Below are 18257 nucleotides of genomic sequence, written 5' to 3'. Positions count from 1 at the left end.
CCAGTAAGATCCCACAGATTGGGCCTCCTTCAGATGCCATCAGCCAAACAGTGTCAGCTGGCGGGCCCTCGGAGGAGAGCCTTCTCTGTGGCTGCTCTGACTCTCTGGAACCAGCTACCCCCGGAGATCCGGACCATACCCACTCTCATGGCCTTCAGGAAAGCTGTAAAAACTTGGCTGTTCCGGCAGGCCTGGGGCTGTTGACGCACTGTTGAGGTCCAGCCCCGATTAGAATGAATGTATGAGGGTGTTGCTGTTTTTAAACTGTTTTCTTTTATCGTTATGTGTTTTTTCTTATATTTTTTGTAAGCCACCCGGAGTCCTTCGGGATTCGGCGGCATATAAATATATTTAATAAATTAATAAATAAATAAGATGACCTCCGAGGTCCCTTCCAGCCCTGGATTGCTGTGCTGTTTCAAAGCATCCTCTGAAGCTGCGTCTAGTGCCAGGGTTTGTGATCCTTCCTTCCTCTCCTTTTTCTCTCCCTCCCTCCCTCTACCCAGCCATCCAGCCATATCTCATTCACTTTCACTTCCTTCCTTCCTTCATTTCTTTTTTTCCTTTTCTTTTTTCTTTTGCCCTTCCTTCCCACTTTCTTTCTTCCCTTCCTTCCTCCCTCCCTCTTGCTTTCTTTCTTTCTTTCTCCCTTCCTTCCTTCCTTTTCTCTCTCTCTCCCTCCCTCCTTCCCTCTTTCCTTCTAAGGCTAGGATTCCCACCCAAACCAGAAACTTTTTTGGACGAAGCTGGCTTACTTACCACCACCACCACCACCACCACCACCACCACCACCACCACCGCTCTTTCCTTCCTGTTCGTTATCAGGGAGGCACGATCAGATACAGGGGAGCTTGGCTTTCCTAATGCCGTTTGGCTGCAGCACCTCCTCCATCCTCACCCTTACCCATGGGATCGATCATACCGAAGTTTCTGGCTGCTGGCATTGGCAGCTAGCTGATTGGTTGGCGGCTAACTGTCCTGGGCTGTGAAAAGCCCAGGACAAACCCTGCTTTGGTCAATGGGCTGCGCCAAAGCGGGTGGGACGGAGGGGCTGTGGCCCATTGTCCATGGCAAATGGGTGAGGGCGGGCCAGCTGAGGAGAAAAGCTAGAGGTGAATCTGCAGAGGCGGGACCCTGGCAGAGAAGAAGATACGGCCAATGGTAGGAGCCGAAAAGTCCCATTCAGTCTGGCAGTAATCTTTCCAATATTTGACCATATAGTTTGACTCATGAATGGTCAATGAAATTATGAAACCTTTAGCTGTAACTTTAAAGGCAACTTAGCATTAATGTTTGAAGTCATCTAAAACCAAAGGCCTTGTGGTCTCAAGGACCATTTCTGGTTGTCTATTTAATTCAGTCTGGAATTCTCTTCACCCAATATTCTAGAGAGGTGTAGAAGAATAAGATCTTAAGGAAAAAATGCAGCAATTATTAAGTAAGGGTCAATTTAGCCAAAGGAATGAAAGGGAGGGGATCAAGAAACTAACTCAAGATAATTCTGCTTTAATTCTGTTTAGTATAAGAGAGAGGTAGCAGAAAACTCTGAGAGGCTTTCAAAGTTATATTGATTGATTATATACCATCAAATTGATGTCAACTCTTGGCAACCTTATGGAGAGATTTTCATAATGTGTTTAAATTATGATCATTTGAGTTTGGTCATTTGTTTTTCAAGAGAGAACTTTAGGTCGATTTTGATAATTCATTTTCTTTTTTTCATAGCCTATCTGTGATGATATTCTCAGGAGTCCTCTCCAAAAACCAAATTTCAACAGAGTCAATACTCTTTCTATCCTGCTTCTTCAGAATCCAGCTTTGGTTTTATATTGTCTCATACGGAAAATAATTGCACAAATCTTCTTCCCCCTCCTACTTCAAGAAATCAAACAAGCAAACTAATATATGAAATATAGTTGAGACAAAGAGTCTCTTTCTCAGGCTGTGTATTTTACAATAAAAAAGAAGTGTGTGTTAGGTAATAAGACTGTGCAAAGCATTTGAAAGGGATGCTTCCCCAAATACTTATTAATATAGCCAAAATATCTTTCGTCTCAGGATTAAAGCGGTTGCATGCTTTGGAGGGGTCCTGTAGATGCTTCAAAGAATGTTCCTGACTATTTGTCCAAGTTTATATATGTAGGAGAAATTTTGTCTGTGTATGTAAAATCACAGTGGATAGGATTGGATTGGATTGGATTCTTTATTGGCCAAGAGTGTTTGCCAAGACTTGTTGTTAAAGATAACTACTTAATAGTTGAAGATAAGTACAAGTAGTCCTCAGTTCATTTAGTGACCATTCGAAGTTACAGCGACACAGAAAAAAGTGACTAACCACTGTTTTTCACACTTATGATTATGGTAGAATCCCCATTATCACACGATCAAAATTCTGATACTTGGCAAGTGGCTCATATTTATAGCAGTTAGACTTATATACCGCTTCATAGGGCTTTCAGCCCTCTCTAAGCGGTTCACAGAGTCAGCATATTGCCCCCAACAACAATCTGGGTCCTCATTTTACCCAGGGTGTAAAAATGGGGCAAAATTCACTTAACAAATGTCTCATTTAGAAACATAAATTTTGGGCTCTATTGTGGTCGTAACTCAAGGACTACTTGTATTTTTTCTTTTTGCTCCTTGTGCAAATCCTTTGCAAAATTTCATATAGCTGTAAGAATAATGAAAGAAAACTGCAAAGTCAATTTAACCAAGCAATAGGGTACAAACATTTGAAGATCTATTCAGTGGCAATGAATCATAATTCTTCTCTGCCATCACCATTTTTGCACAAAGCTTTTTACATAGTCACAAGAAGGAAAATGGACTACTGTGCTTTATTATTTGATATGAATAGCTTACACAGTTGTCCAGATAAAATCACTTGTGCTCTCACTGATGTGCATGTTATTTATCTTTAATACAGAACTGTTGCATTATAGTTTATCCTCTGTCCAATTATAGATGGGTATGTTTTAAATAGCAAACAAGATGACAAATGCGAGTGGACACCCAATACTGTCTTCTGGTGGCCTCCCTCTGAGCATGTTGGAATCATCCAAGGGACACCTTATCCTTTACTTTGTTTATTGAGTCTCTTCCCAGTTCCCTGCTTGAACCCTATCAGATTTGGCTTTTTTGGGAGAGTGACAACAACTTGGGTTGATAGTGGTAGCGGTTGAGGATCCAGTGGCTAAGGAGCTGGAGGAGTGCTGGATCCATTGCCAAAAAAGGCGAGACTGCTGGAACATTTTGCTGCTGGTACATGGAGCCCCATGTCAGAGACCAAGGATGGCAGCAGTGGTGAAAGGAAGGCAACTGAGACTAGGCAAAGCTGTGAGGGCTGAGGCCAGGCTGCAATGCTAGAAACAGGGCCTGAAGATCGGGGCCATTGAATGAAGGGAGTTAGAGCTAGAGGCTGGTGACCAGAACTAGGTCCTACATGGCAGTGAGCAGAGCTGGGTCCTACATGGCAGCTGAAGGTGGGCAACCCAGGAGTGCAAACCAAAGCTGGCAACATGAGTCTGTGGCAAGAGCTTGGTGGCCCTTGGGAGAGGCCCTGGAAGACATGAAAGTTTGTGGGTTAGGTTCTGGGTGCCCTCCTTCAACTCCTGGAGGCCATCTCAGGGTTGGCAGTGGCCTTGGAAGCATTCCAGGAGTTCATGGCCACCATAGCGGTCATCAGTCTATTCCAGATCATTTTTAGGCTAACTCAGGGCAATGATCATTGCCATATATATATATATATATATATATATATATATATATATATATATATATATGTATATGTATATGTATATGTATATGTATATGTATATGTATATGTATATGTATATGTATATGTATATGTATATGTATATGTATATGTATATGTATATGTATATGTATATGATGTATATGTATATGTATATGTGTATGTATGTATGTATGTATGTATGTATGTGTGTATATATATATATATATATATATATATATATATATATATATATATATATATATATATATATATATATATGAAAGAATAATGAAAGAAAACTGCAAAGTCAATTTAACCAAGCAATAGGGTACAAACAATTTTATATATATATATAAAATTGTATGTGTATGTGTGTATATATATATATGTATATATATATGCATATATGTATGTGTGTGTGTATGTATGTATATATGTGTGTGTGTGTGTGTGTGTATATATATATATATATATATATATATATATATATATATATATATATATATATATATATACACACACACACATACACACACACACACACACACACACACACACACACATACATACATACATATATACTTAATATATGTACCCTATTGCTTGGTTAAATATATATATGGGAGGAGGGTTCTGCTGTAAAAGCACCTGGTCTGCTTACTGCTTCCCTTTCGCCTTTCAGCCCCACTCCAGGAGCCTTCTAGGCATTCACATACATGAACGACAACCATTTTGTGTTACATTTTTGCTGATAAAGAAATGAAGGGAGAATGGTATGGATCTATTTCAAGCTATTTAGCTCTCATCAGCTAGCCATAACCTTGCTGGGATTTAAACTTGGGCTGCTTACAACTGCCTAATATGTAAGCAGCCCAAGTTCAAATCCCAGCAAGGGTATGGCTAGCTGATGAGAGCTAAATAGCTTGAAATAGATCTATACTAGTCTCCCTTCATTTCTTTATATACAGCTGTGAGAAAAAGTCCTGCACGCTTTAAGTTTTAAACTGTATTTACATGTTTAATCAACTTTTCACTCATAGAAACCATGCAAAATTAGTACTTTGATGAAAGTTTCTGTAGTTGGATTGAAATGCATATTTTTTTATTAATATAACCAAAGTCTTTTTAAGGTTTTGAGTGAGTTTGTGTGCTAAAACAAACACAACTTGATTTTTTGAGAATGTTAGGATCGAAAGTAATCAATCAGCAGCGAGCTTTGGCTGACCAATCAAAATGCACACAGGCTAAATCTATGAGGCAATCAATGTTGTCATATTCTCTGATTATAAATAGGCATGAAAAGCATCGAGGAATTTAATTTTGCTCTGGCTGCGGGTCAGAATGAAGGCCTTTGGTTTCACCAGTACTGAGCAGTGGCATTGCATCATTGTGCTTCATGAAGAGGGTTACACCTATACAGAAATAGCCAAGAGAGTGAAATGCCATTGCACCACAGTGAGCAGAGTGGTTGAAAAATACCAAATAACTGGTTCAGTTGATGACAGCCTCCACTCTGAAAGACCAAGAAACTCAAACAGCAAGATGGGGTTCTGCAACCATTTTGATGGCTGAAGCTCACCCCACCTCAGATTACAAGAATCTGTGGTGAAACATGTGATGTGAAAGTGTGCATAAGCACAATGCGTAGCAGACTGCTTGCCAGAGGGCTCAAAGGCTGCAGGGCTCGAAGTAAACCTTTGCTCACAGACACTCACTGCTCTCGTCGACGTGCGTGGGCCAAGAAGTATGCCAAGTGGACCAATGAACAGTGGGCCAAGGTCATCTTCAGTGATGAGAGCAATTTCTACTTGACTGAGAATCAGTGCAATATGTATGTTAGAAAATTTCCAGCTGAAGAATTTAAGCCATACTGCCTGAATCTATCTGTGAAGCATCCATTGTACGTGATGATCTGGGTCTGTATGACTGCTTCTGGTATTGGTCGGATACAAATCGTTCAGGGAATCATGAATTCCAAGCAGTATGTTGAAGTATGGAAAAGACCATGCTTCCTTCAGTTCAGCAACTTGTAGGGAAGGACTTTTACTTCCAGGATGACTACGCTCCTTGTCATTGAGCCAAGTCCGTCCATCAGTGGATGAAGAAGCATGGTGTTCAACTCCTGGATTGGCCAGCTCAGAGCCTGGATTTGAACCCAATTGAAAACTTGTGGGCCAAGATTGGTTATGAAATAAGCAAGAAGCATCCAAAGACCAAGCAGGAGCTGATTGAATCCATTACTGCAACCTTGCACCACATTGTCACCAAAGATCACATACAGTCTATGCTGAAGCGATGCCACCTTGTGAAAAGCAATAAGAGCTGGTGAATTTCATATTAGTAACTATGTTTGGTTACCTTAAACGGTCTTTTTCAGGGCCACAAACAATAAAAATGTTAACAAAACACTAGCATCGGCCTTAGTAATTGCAACACGTATGCCACTGGGTATGCATCAGTTAATCTGTTTTCATAGTTGTTGTAAGCATGCGTTATAAACATGCAAGAAAATTCAGAATCCCCATCCAAACAGCACCAAATTGCAAAAAGCTTTTGCTTTTCACTTCAAAATCACCAGTATTTATTTAAATATAACAACTTTTGCATAGCAGTTAGCATAAATTATCATAAAATTAATGGCCTATGCAAAAAATGTCATAAACCGTAAAGCGTGCCGGACTTTTTCACACAGCTGCGTGCGTGCGTGTGTGCGTGCGTGCGTATATATATATATATATATATATATATATATATATATATATATATATATATATATATATATATGGTATCAAAATTAATACATATGTACGTAAGTACAGACATATGTATGTATGTATTAATTTTGATACCAAATAATAATAAAATTGACAATTTTGATAACCTTACCTTAATCATACTCACTTCATTCTAATAACAATGTACATAATGCAGTCATCTTTCAACTTCTTATCCTTTCATCTACCTACTGATTTTGACATGTTATTACAATATTCATAGTAGTATTTCTCCTTTTCTGATTTCTACCTCTATTTTTTGATCAATAATCTTATGTTAGTAGGTATTCTTTTTCTATCCTTCATCTCTTCTGCATTTTAATTGCATTAATTACATTAGTCATAATCACATCATTATCATAACATTATAAATATGCAATTAAAGTTATTAACATTGTAATATTTGTTCCACCTTGTATATATCGGTAATCCCTCATCATTTAGTTACTCAATATTATATTATTCAATGTTAATAGCCATGGTAACCTTAATAATGTTATTTAAACTATATAATGCAATAATCTTTCGGCTTCTGGTCCTTTCCTCTACATACTAATTTTAAAACATTATGCTCGTATTTGTCTGTGACATCAAAAAGCCAGTATTAAAACCATTCACTCAGTCCCAGAGTCATTCCTTAAGGTACGCAATATTTATAGTTCTTTATAGCCCTCCATTAGTCAGTTTACTCCTTCCATATTTTCCCTTGTCTTCATCAGCCACCTAACCAGCTTTTTGATTTCAAAATAATTCTGTTTGTGAACCACTGTACTTAGCAATCTTGAAAAATCTCGGAAATTTTTCCTCCTTAGTCATGAAACAAATAGGTATCAGACAGTATACAGCAAAATACTTGACTCAGTATTAAAGATTACCATATTTTTCAGACTACAAGACGCACCGGTGTATAAGAATCACCATGATTTTGAAGAGGTAAGTAAGAAAAAGTTTTTGTCTTCCTCAGCCCCCAGGAGCACACTGTAGGCTTCAGCAGGGCTGGGATAAGGCAAAAACACTTCTGTTTTTTACCAAAATGGGGGCATTTTTCCCTTCCCCCTGCAGAGTGTTTCTGGGGGGCGGGGGAAGGCAAAAACACCCCGTTTTGGTGAAAAGTTGCCCAGTTTTTGCCCATTTTTCACCAAAACAGGGACACTTTTCCCTTCTCCTGGCCCTGATGAAGTCTGCAGAGGGCTTCTGGGGGGGTGGGAGAAGGCAAAAACACCCCCATTTTGGTGAAAAACGGCCCGTTTGACAGCATTCCGATTTCTTCAAATAATTTTCTTTCACTTTTTCCCAATAATTAGCCCAATGTTTCCAGCATTTTAAAATGCCTTTTCAAGATGTTCCTAATAAGATATTCAAATCCAGTCATTCTACATTTTAAAAATTATGTCTTCTCTTAAGTTTCATTTTATTTTGAGTCTATAATTTTCCTCTAAGTACTTATTCGCCACTTTTAACATTTTGGAGAATTATTTTTTAGGAGTTTCTTTTGGGGGGGGGTTAATCTCTAGTAAAGAAATTGAAGATCATCTCACTCAGCTCCAGTCCATTGTTCAAACACCATTCCATCATATTTCTTTCTCGGTTGTCCCAGCTTCCTGGAGGCCGCCTCTCCTTCCTCATTGTTGGATAGGAGAATAAGCCTCGGATCGAGCAGGAGAGTTGCCACTCTTCACAATCTGCAAGGCGTCCCTCCTTTGTCACCCATACAAGGTGACTTTAGCCCTTCAAGCCCCCCCTCAATGAGGAGAGTTCAGTCTAGGTTCACGGAGCCCCTCTCTCTATGACTGTTCTACAGCAATGCCAAACTAGAAGTCCCAGATATGATTTTCTTGTTGAAGTTATGGCAACAAGAAAATCATATGGGATGGGGATCTATCATTATCTCCCCTGTCATGGTTATCTCATACCCTGATATCCATGAGGTTCTCTTATGCCCCTCCCTTCTGCAGCGAAGCTGTACTCTTAATAATAAGATTTAGTTTATTCAAGGAAAGTTAAAATACAAAACACCAAAATATTTTAAAAAACAAAGAAAAAAACAACAAAGACATTTAAAACAAAAAGTGTCTTAAAAGGATTAACATTATTGGCTTTCTACCAATGTCAATAAACAGACACATTGACATCGATCCACGTTGACATCTACCAATCGCTGAGAACAAAAGAACATCAACCACAATCCCGAAGGTAGCATTCAAAACGAACAAACAAGCACCCCATTACGCAGCAACAAAATTATAACCCATCAGTTCACAAGAAATCAGACCATGTCTCAGAACAACAGCCACTTATCCACCCAGAGAGATTTCTACTATTATATGAAAACACAGGATTGAACTTCAGAAAGACATATGAAATCGTCGCTGTTATTTCTAGATTATTATTTCTTCCCAGCCACTTTACTATTGGAAAGTCACATTCCTCTGGACTTTGATTTTCCACAATCTGTGTTGTTTCTGGGTACATATTGTTTTCCAACTAATTTGCTACTTTGAAAACAGATTTTTTTATGAATTTAAAATATTTAGAGTTATTTTCTTCAGAATGTTTTTCACAGACTTTTATGAGTTTATCAAACCTTTGAGAAATAAATTTGACTAGAGATTGCCTGCTGCTAAAAAGTCTCTACCCACTCCAGCATCCTTTTCTTTGTAATCCAATATGTTCTACTCAGTGAAGCAGATAAGCAGAGCAGGGGATTTTTAAAAAAAGGTTATGTCTGACTGTTTGGATCCAAGTTAATAAAATACAGATTCCCCACAGTGAATATTCAATAAATATAAATATTTTTACCCTCCAGAAATGTGTGTTTCTCTACAGAAATTGGTAAGAACAATTCTTCCTATGAATAGAGCATTGATAAAAATGCTTTGTTCATAGGAAGAGATTTATAAGTCCCTTGACTTTCTAGCTACTCCCAAGAGTTGTAATCTTCAAGATTCCCCCTCCAAGGTGGATCCATGGCCATCCAAAAATAATCTTGGGTCACTCCTAAGTGTGCCCATTCAAATCCAGGGGATCCCGCACCCATCTGTGGCTCCAACAGCAACTCCTTAGGGGAAGTGAATTCCATGGCTTCGTCTTGCAGAGTTAGATCCAATTGTAAGTGATGCCTAGAAACCGAATCTTTGCTCCTGGCTCCCAGCTGGCGTTCCCTCCGTGCCTTTCACCACAGCTTTGGAAGGCACATAGATGCTGTTGACATAGATAAGCGATCTGTCATCTGCTGATTTCTCCATGGGTTTCTTCTCTTCCTCCATCTTCCCTAAGTATTTACACTGCCTGGCTTCGGGTTAGTGCTGGGGCTCAGGACCCTGGACAGCACCCTGAAATTCAGGGTAGCTGTGAAGTATTTTAGAGATTCGGGTTATTTTCAGCATTCCAAATAGCATTCAAATCCAAGACATATCCTGCAGTCATATTCCCCTGCCACACTCTCTCTTATTTTACTATGCTGTTTCATTAGTGGGGAATTGGGAGGGGGAGTAGTAAGGAGTAGAATGTGTTGTTGTCAAAATAAAACATTCCTTTTTAGAAGCCCAAGGTCATCCTTTGTCTTTGCACCTGTGCACCTGACTGGAAGTGGATGGGTGGAATTGCCAGCATGGCAGTGGAAAATTGGACCATGTGATGAACATGTAGGTGTGGGGGCAAGGTCTTGAACTTTCAACTGGGTGGAAAACCCAGGAAGCTTTCAGATTTGGGTTTTCCACAGATGTGCCAACATGTCTCTCTTAATAAATTGGAAGATTGAGGAAAGTTCTGCCTTGGACTCTGATTTAATTTTGGATGATATTTGGAATGCTGACAGTATTGCTCAAAGTTCCAATTTATTAAGAGAGCCATGTTGGCACATCTGGAAAAATCGAATCTGAAAGCTTCCCGGTTTTCCCCATTTGGTTGAAAGTTCAAGATCTTGCCCCATACCCACAAGTCCATCACATGATCCAATCTCCCACTGCCATGCTGACTGTTCCACCAATCCAATTCTGGTCAGGTGCAGAGGTGCAGAGACAAAGGATGACCCTGGCTTTCTAGAAAGATTTTTTTTAAAAAAAAGAAATAATTTTTATTTGTTTTAAAACAAAGACAAACAAACAAAAATAAAAATAAAAACCCCATCTTCCATTACAAATTGTAGAAAGTGTATCAGTTGGTTACAGTATTTCCATGCATCTCTTCCATAGTCACCACCTGCTTTTCATATCAAATCACATATTTTAAATTCACCTATATTCATGTATACCACAATTATTATATCTCAACCTTTATTTATTTATTTATTTATTTATTTATTTAGTTAGTTAGTTAGTTAGTTAGTTAGTTAGTTAGTTAGTTAGTTAGTTAGTTAGTTTGTATGCCGCCCACTCTCAAAGAGACTCAGGGCGGCTTACAGGTAAAAAAGGGAGCGGGGGACATACAGAAAAATAAAAAACAACATTAAAAGTTCAACAACATTCATAACTTAGGATGGGGCTGGATACATCAACAGCCCCAGGCCTGCCGGAACAGCCAGGTCTTGGTAGCTTTGCGGAAGGCCGGAAGGGTAGTAAGGATCCGGATTGCAAATTTGACTATTTTATATCCTTTTATATATAATATTCAAAATCTAGGATTATATAATAACATTCCATTAAATCATCCTAAAATCATCCAATCACAATACATCTTTATAACATATTCTAGATAAAGCTTTTAAACCTCCTCTCATAATCTCCATATATTGTTTATATAAAATTTCATATTATCAAACTGATATATATATATATGTATTGTTATCATTATTAATCATTATTTACCTATAGCTATTGTCGCTTCATTATATACATACTATTAGTAAACTAAATTTAGCTTAATTTTTATTATACATTTTCATTGCATCAACCTGTATCCCTCCAGCAATAGTACAATCTTATATCTCTTGCCATTTGCAGCATTAGTGTTCTACTTACTTTCTTAATAAATCTTATATAAATCTCCCTTGACAACATGCTGTTCCTTTTGTATCTCACAAAAGCTTGAAACCCAATATCTGCTCTTTCCATCAGCTTGTCTCTGGTTGTCACCAGTGCTTCTATCAAAATTTCTCTCCCTATCTCTGTCAATTTTTCTTTCTTTTCTTCTTCTGTGCTTTGAAGTCTGGGGTAGAGTTCCAATCCATCCATCTCCCCTTTCCATATTCCGCTCTTGCCATTACCAACCATGCTCACTTGTCAGTATCCACAGTTTTCTTATCTCTTTGCTCATTTTTTCCTTCCATCTTTTGAACTCTGTCCTCCACTTTCTTCATTTGATAAACATCCTCAGTTTCTCCATCTGATTTTTCTGTTTTGTATTCCATATTCTCCAAATTCTTTTCAATTCTCTCTGTCACAACTAATAGATTTTGAATTTCAAACATAATCATTTGCAATGTTACAGTTTCTTTTTACTGCTGGGCCATTCTTTCAGTTTTGCAGATACTGCCACTATAGGATTCAAGGCTATTTAATAAACTTCAGACAGGTTCATTTATGATCTTTCAAGTCAAAATGTTGTCTTCTCTCCAAAAGCTAGTGATAGAACTTACAAAAGGCACCTGTATAAACAACTTGTGCACTTCCTACTATCACTGTCAGTAAACAAGCTGAAAGAACCTTAAATTGCAAGTGATCAAAGAGAAAGAAGAAAAAACAATGTATCCAGCCTCCAGCCTCTAAATGGCAGTGTAACTGCTTTTCCTCCTGTTGTTACAACCTTCTTTAATCCTTCTTATTTTCTTTTTTATATTCCAAGCTTAAGAAAGAAAAAAAAACCCTTAAATGGAGATCAAATCAATCAAATCAAGCATTATAAAAAAGGAGAATTTTAATCCATGGGTATAAGCAAAAATGAAAAAAGAAGAAAAAAATAATCCATTCAGTTTAAAAAATAGGGAGCCCCTGCAAAAGTTCCATCTGTAAAAAAAGAAAGAAATTAGAAACTGGATAACACACTAAGTTCAATGCAGATCAATCTCGCCACCTACAGTCTTTTGTCTTCAATCTTAACTTAATTTTTTTTCTTGGGTAGTCTCTTCCTCTAATAGTAAAATTTCCTCACCAATTCAACACACTTTCTCTTTCCACTTTCTTCCCGTTCCAGAGCTGTCCCAACTTCAGCAGTTTCATTAGCTGTGTTTCTGTTACTGGAAAAAAAGGCTATTCTTGGATCTTTCAGGGACTTTGCGGTGTCCCTGAGATCAGTCAGAGGTGTCGTTCTCAATCACCGTCTCTACGGGACGGTTTAGGTCCAAATGGATCGTCCAGCAGCAGGAATTCAACTGTGATCTGAGAGCACCAAGATTGCATGTCGTGCTGTCACAACGTCAGCTCTCTTCCTGCTTTCTAGAAAGAATTTTGTTATAGCTACATAGTATGTAACTCCTTACAATCCCCCCTCCCAATTTTCCCACAATAGAAAATGCATAGTAGAATAATAGAAAGTGTGGCAGGCCAAAGATCCAAAAAAAAAAGATGGCTGCATGCCTGACATGGGGAGTAGTCTGGAAGCTGGGAACAGTTTGATTGTGTTGGACCTGATGAAGTAAATGATTCTCGATTCTGTCAGTACAATTACCTACCAATTAGACCCCTGTCTTTCCTGGCTGGTGAAAGCCTCTAGGATGGCGATTGCCAGGTAGGTTCAGTCAGTGATACATTCTCGAATGGGTCCAGGATACCTGAGAGATCATGTCACCCAATGGCTTGCCCACCTGCTCTGGCAGAAGGGGCATGCTAAAAATCCCATCAGCCAAGAAACTCTGGTTGGTGGGATGCAGAAGACTGTTTTCTGTCATGGCTTCTACTCTCTGGAACATTGTGTCCAAAAGGTTTTTTGGCCTTCTGGAAGGGTTTGAAAATCTGGCTTTGCCAATTGTCTGCAGCTCTAAGTGGGGCATGTCATATTGGAGGTTGTTAGTGGACTGAGATAAGACTCTACCTCAGGTGCATCTTGCTTCCTTCCTTGCCATCTTTTTTAATTATATGTCAATTTAATGTTAATATTTATTCTGTTAATATTTTAATACTTGTTGCTTTTACTTGGCTGTAAGCCACCTAAAGTCACCTTGTGACAAGATGGGTGGCATTTAGTGTGTGTGTGTGTGTGTGTGTGTGTGTGTGTGTAAGGAGAGGGGGGGGGAGAGTACTGTCTGGGGATATGATATGGAAAGATCCTTGAAGAAATGAGGCACACTACAAATATAATTGTCTCTTGTCATTTTAAAATCATGTAGGTTGGACTACATTGGGATAAGCATAGTAGTGAACAAAATTTATTAAAGTATATGTGGAATTCTTAGAATGGTACCAGAATATGTGTTGGCACTTCAGTTGCAAGAATTTCTGGATGTGGAGGAGTATCTAGATTCATTTCCACTTGACTTTTAAATCTCGTTATCAGGTAGAGAGTGTTTGTGTCCATTGATGATGAGTTATGCTCAGAGGGTGTTCCTTGCATATCTGCTAGGCTTCTTAGCAACTTTTAGTACATGAGCTAAATAATCTGAACGTGTTATGTGTGTGTGTGTGGGTGGGTGGGGGGATTTAATAAGAGCCTGAAAGCCTGAGAAAATATTTCTGTTGAATTTAAAAAATAATAATGGATATGCCAACTAAACCTTTCTGTAGTCAGAATTGTATAAATAAAATATGTCATTCTAAATATTCTTTCTCATAGTGTCTTGTCTCATTTAAATAGTAGCATTTAAAGAAGAGTATCTGAGAAAGATTTTCATATACATACTGTACAGATTTAAACTCAGAGATAGTTTAAAGCCTTATACCAGTTCCTTGAATTGTGTTCCTTTGTATCATTTAATTGGCAAATGTCTTCAGTGGTAGCACCACATATAATTCTTTGTCAATCCTAATATGGAAAATTCCAAGCTATGAAATAATTGCTTCAATTCTGCTATTATATTTTGCCTGCTACTTATCTTCTGATTTCTGACTGAGATCTTGGGATTAAATCAATAAGCAGCATTCATCTGCAGCCTAAACAGTGTAGCTATCAACAGTGAACACTTCTTTTTAAACCTCTCAATGTAATAGTGAACAATTTGATTCTGAAGATTTTTTTCTTCAACAATATCTCCACATAACTGTAGCTCATGGGCTTATTTGTGTTGGGGATCGGCTTTTGTGTTAAGACCACGCAGGTATCCCATTTGAGGAGAAAAAGTGTTTCAGAACATGTGCTAGTGAAGCACCTATTAGTAACTCTTTGAAACAGCTGTGTCTTTTCCCAGTACCAAATGGCTGTTCTCTTCAATTGCAGCTCAGTCCTGGGAAAAAAGCATATTTGGGTTCAGGAATTGAGGGCTGGTGCTATGTTTGCTCCAAAGCAGTAACCACCAACCTTTTGGGGACCAGGGTCCAGTTCCACAGAGACGTTTTTCCGCGGACCGCAGACCAGTTTTGCATGCTGCTTGTTTGCACAGACTGGTGCCAGTCCACGGACTGAGGGTTGGGGACCCCTGCTCCAAAGGACCATTTTCTCTTTAGATTTGATTTTCTACATAGTCCCTCTTAGTTTTTGGGAGGAAGATGGAGTATAAATATAGTCATCTTCAATTGAACTTAATGGATTTTTGTACCCTGATTTTTCTAGTAGAAGGAAAATGTTCACATCCTTTTCAAATGGTGAAACTAAATTATAATTATAATGCTGCGGTCAGTTTGATAACCAGAAATTCCATTTGCTGTTTCCATTGTTCATTTCCTTTAACTTCCTTTTTAAAATTGATGGTAATTGATAGAATAAAGCTAACATGGGTCAGGAATTTGACAGTCCTGTAGTAGTGAAAGAAAATGTTCCATTCCAATTTTCCTGTTGTTACTTACAATTTATATTGAGCAGAGTTCACATCTGCTTCAGTACTTGATGATAAATACAACAAACTCTTAACTCTGATTAATACTGAATACTGTATTAATTGATATCATTGATAGACCTCCTCTAAATTCTTTTGACTGTCCTCTCCCAAATATTATACTTTAAGCTTCTCCATATAATGATTACACATGAAGTATTTGTTTTTTATATAATGGTATTATTCTGAGGCAGGATTTTTGGCTTTCTTTCAGACCACCTTGGCTCATAGACTGGTTAATCATGAAGGTTCAGTAACACAGCTTCCATTGTACACTTCTCCCTCATTGCCTAATATAACCTTAGGACTACCTGCAGCAGCCCCATGTACTGTAAGTGGTATTGTATAATTTAAATGGAGTCATTACCTTATCTTCATTCATAGATCATTTTTAAATTCAATAATGATATGCTTGCAGGGTGCATCAGGACAGCAAGATTCTGAAAGACTTACTATTCCATCATTACAACAACGAATCTCCATATTTCCTGGCACCCATATCACTCCTTATTTGAACAGTACAGCAGTGGATAGAGAAGGGGGATCAACACACAGCCCTCTTCTTCAACACATGGTTTTACTGGAACAGTCAACTGCACAAAATCCATTGGTGTCAGGTAAAGGTGCTTCTTCCAACAACTAGTTGATTTGATACTAAGAAACAGCATTGGTGGTTTTGTTAGAGCTTGGCATTGTCTGAGCTTCCTGCCTACCTGTGCGCTAGTGCTATAAGGATGGCTATTTTTTCCAGTTTCTAATTATTCCATTCCTCGAATCATTTTAGGAAATGATTTACATATTTAAAATTTTGAGTTTTCTACTAGGAATTCAGTAACTTCTTGGCAAAAATGAAGAATAAATTGCTCAGTCAAGTTACTTAAAATTATTATTTTAATAATATTTATGATCAAATTCAGTAACTCTTCCCATGGGTTTTTCTTTATTTTATATAGAGCAGGTCTCACATTAGAATGTATACATATATAGAATTCTTTATTTTAGATTAATTTTGTTTAAAAACTGGCAAATTAGAAAAAGGACACAGAGACTAGCTTAATCCTCCCTCATTTTTACAACCACAAGGTCTGATTTTTTAAAAAAAATATTTTTATTGAACTTTTTTTTCAGTTTTTAAACACAATCATCATCTTTGCAATATTTCTACATTGGTATACCTCCATTATACCATTTTTGTCCATACATGTGTACATATATTTCTTTTATACATGATAACCTATTAATATATTAATTTATCTACAATATTTCTTATATCCATGCATATGTATTTATACTTCCTGTATATATATTAATCTACTAATGTACTAATTTATATACATAGATCTTATATCTATCTATGTGTACATATATTTCTTTTATACATATTAATCCCTTAGTGTACTATTTCATATACAATGCATCTTACATTTTCTATCTTGTTCATTTATGCAGTTTTGTAATTATTTTCTAATTTCTCAATATTTCTTCCCTTAATGCTTTCTTATTCTTTACATCTTTCCTCTAGCCATTTATATTACATATTCCATACCAAATAATAATCAGATTATCCTTTATCTTTTTTTTTGTGATTCTGTCCATCTCAGCGCACTCTAACACTTTTAAAATCATAATTTCCTCTGATGGTATATTTTTATTCTTCCAATTTTGTGTGTATATGAATATTCTTGTGTTATCAAATTGAGTCTATGTTTTATCATATCTCTTTTTTCTTTTATTTTACTTTTTTGTGGTTCTTTTTGCAGATCTGATTCCAATTTTATAAGTTCCTGTTGTTTCTTTTTCTTGTTTTTTCTTGCTATATATGCTATTGTCAGTCGTCAAATGTATGCCTTTGTTTTATCCCAGAGATTTTGCAATGTTGTTTCTTCTTTTCTGTTTACTTTATAGAAAAGATTTCTTTTCCCCTGTGCACTGCTTGGAGACTCCATGCATGGTTAAATTCTGTCCTTCTGCCCTAGACTGAGTTAAAATTGTTTGGCCATACCCCTTGCCTTGGCTGGAGCCAGTTTTCTTAACTCAGTCCAGCCCGAAAGACTAAACTTTTTCTTCTCCTCATTGCAGAGCAGAATTTCAACTGCTTCCCATACCTGGAGTCTCCAAATTAACAGCCAGGAGATCGTTTTATTCATTTTAGTTGGAGGAAAGAACAAAGCATTTTGTGAAGGCGGTTAACAGCCCTAATCGCTTCCACATGGAGGCTTGCCTCTCAGCAGCTCTGAACACCACCAGCAGCACTTTGCCGACCATAGCTTTCAGCAGGGACATTGGAGCAGCGTTTTCCTGCGAGATCGGAGTTTCTGGTGAGAGCAAATTGTGCTGGCACTGAGATTGCTGTATACGGATTCTCCTTTCATCGGCGCTTCTCTGATCACAGTTTTGGGAGGTTTCAGCTATTTGGTGGTTGGCCATTTTGTGACGGCCACCATTTTGTTTACATGTTCAAGTGGCCGCTGTGAGAGGCTCTGATCTCGTTAGACGGCCACAAGTCTTGGTAGTGCCATTATTTGTGGGTAGTTCTGGTGGAGCAGCTGGCTTGAGGTTATTAAGTCTGGTGCCCTGGATCACTGGCTCCTCCCTCATATACCCTGCCTTCCTGTGCACCAGGTCAAGATTTGCGTTTGATTTTGGGCAGATTAGAAAACCTGTGGGCCGACCGGAACCTCTGGAGGTCCTGAGGGCCTATCATTATTATTCCCCTGCTTGGCCTGTCCCCAGGGTCACTGTCTTGAGAACTCATCACATCCTGGGGCTCTAGGTTTAAGCACATCTGTTTAGTTCGTATCACATCTGATTTGTGTGTAGGGGCTGAAGCAGCAGCAGCAACCGCAAC

The 18257-nt window shown here is 38.1% G+C and overlaps 1 protein-coding gene across 4 annotated transcripts in view; it reads left to right on the top strand.

The window, feature by feature from the left end:
- The window catches only part of HDAC4 (histone deacetylase 4), a 278408-nt gene that overhangs the window by 122099 nt on the left and 138052 nt on the right, over nucleotides 1–18257 (top strand). For all 4 annotated transcript variants that reach the window (XM_087716586.1, XM_087716585.1, XM_087716587.1 and 1 more), the window contains exons 9-10: nucleotides 15624–15740; nucleotides 15828–16026. In XM_087716586.1, the coding sequence (XP_087572712.1) occupies nucleotides 15624–15740; nucleotides 15828–16026 (316 nt within the window). The remainder of the gene's footprint in view (nucleotides 1–15623; nucleotides 15741–15827; nucleotides 16027–18257) is intronic.

This window comes from Thamnophis sirtalis, unplaced genomic scaffold, assembly GCF_051295495.1.
Source record: "Thamnophis sirtalis isolate CommonGarterSnake01/CBP01778 unplaced genomic scaffold, rThaSir2_p1.2 scaffold_5, whole genome shotgun sequence".
Classification (NCBI taxonomy): Eukaryota; Metazoa; Chordata; class Lepidosauria; order Squamata; family Natricidae; genus Thamnophis; species Thamnophis sirtalis.
This window is presented reverse-complemented; position numbering and strand designations above follow the sequence as displayed.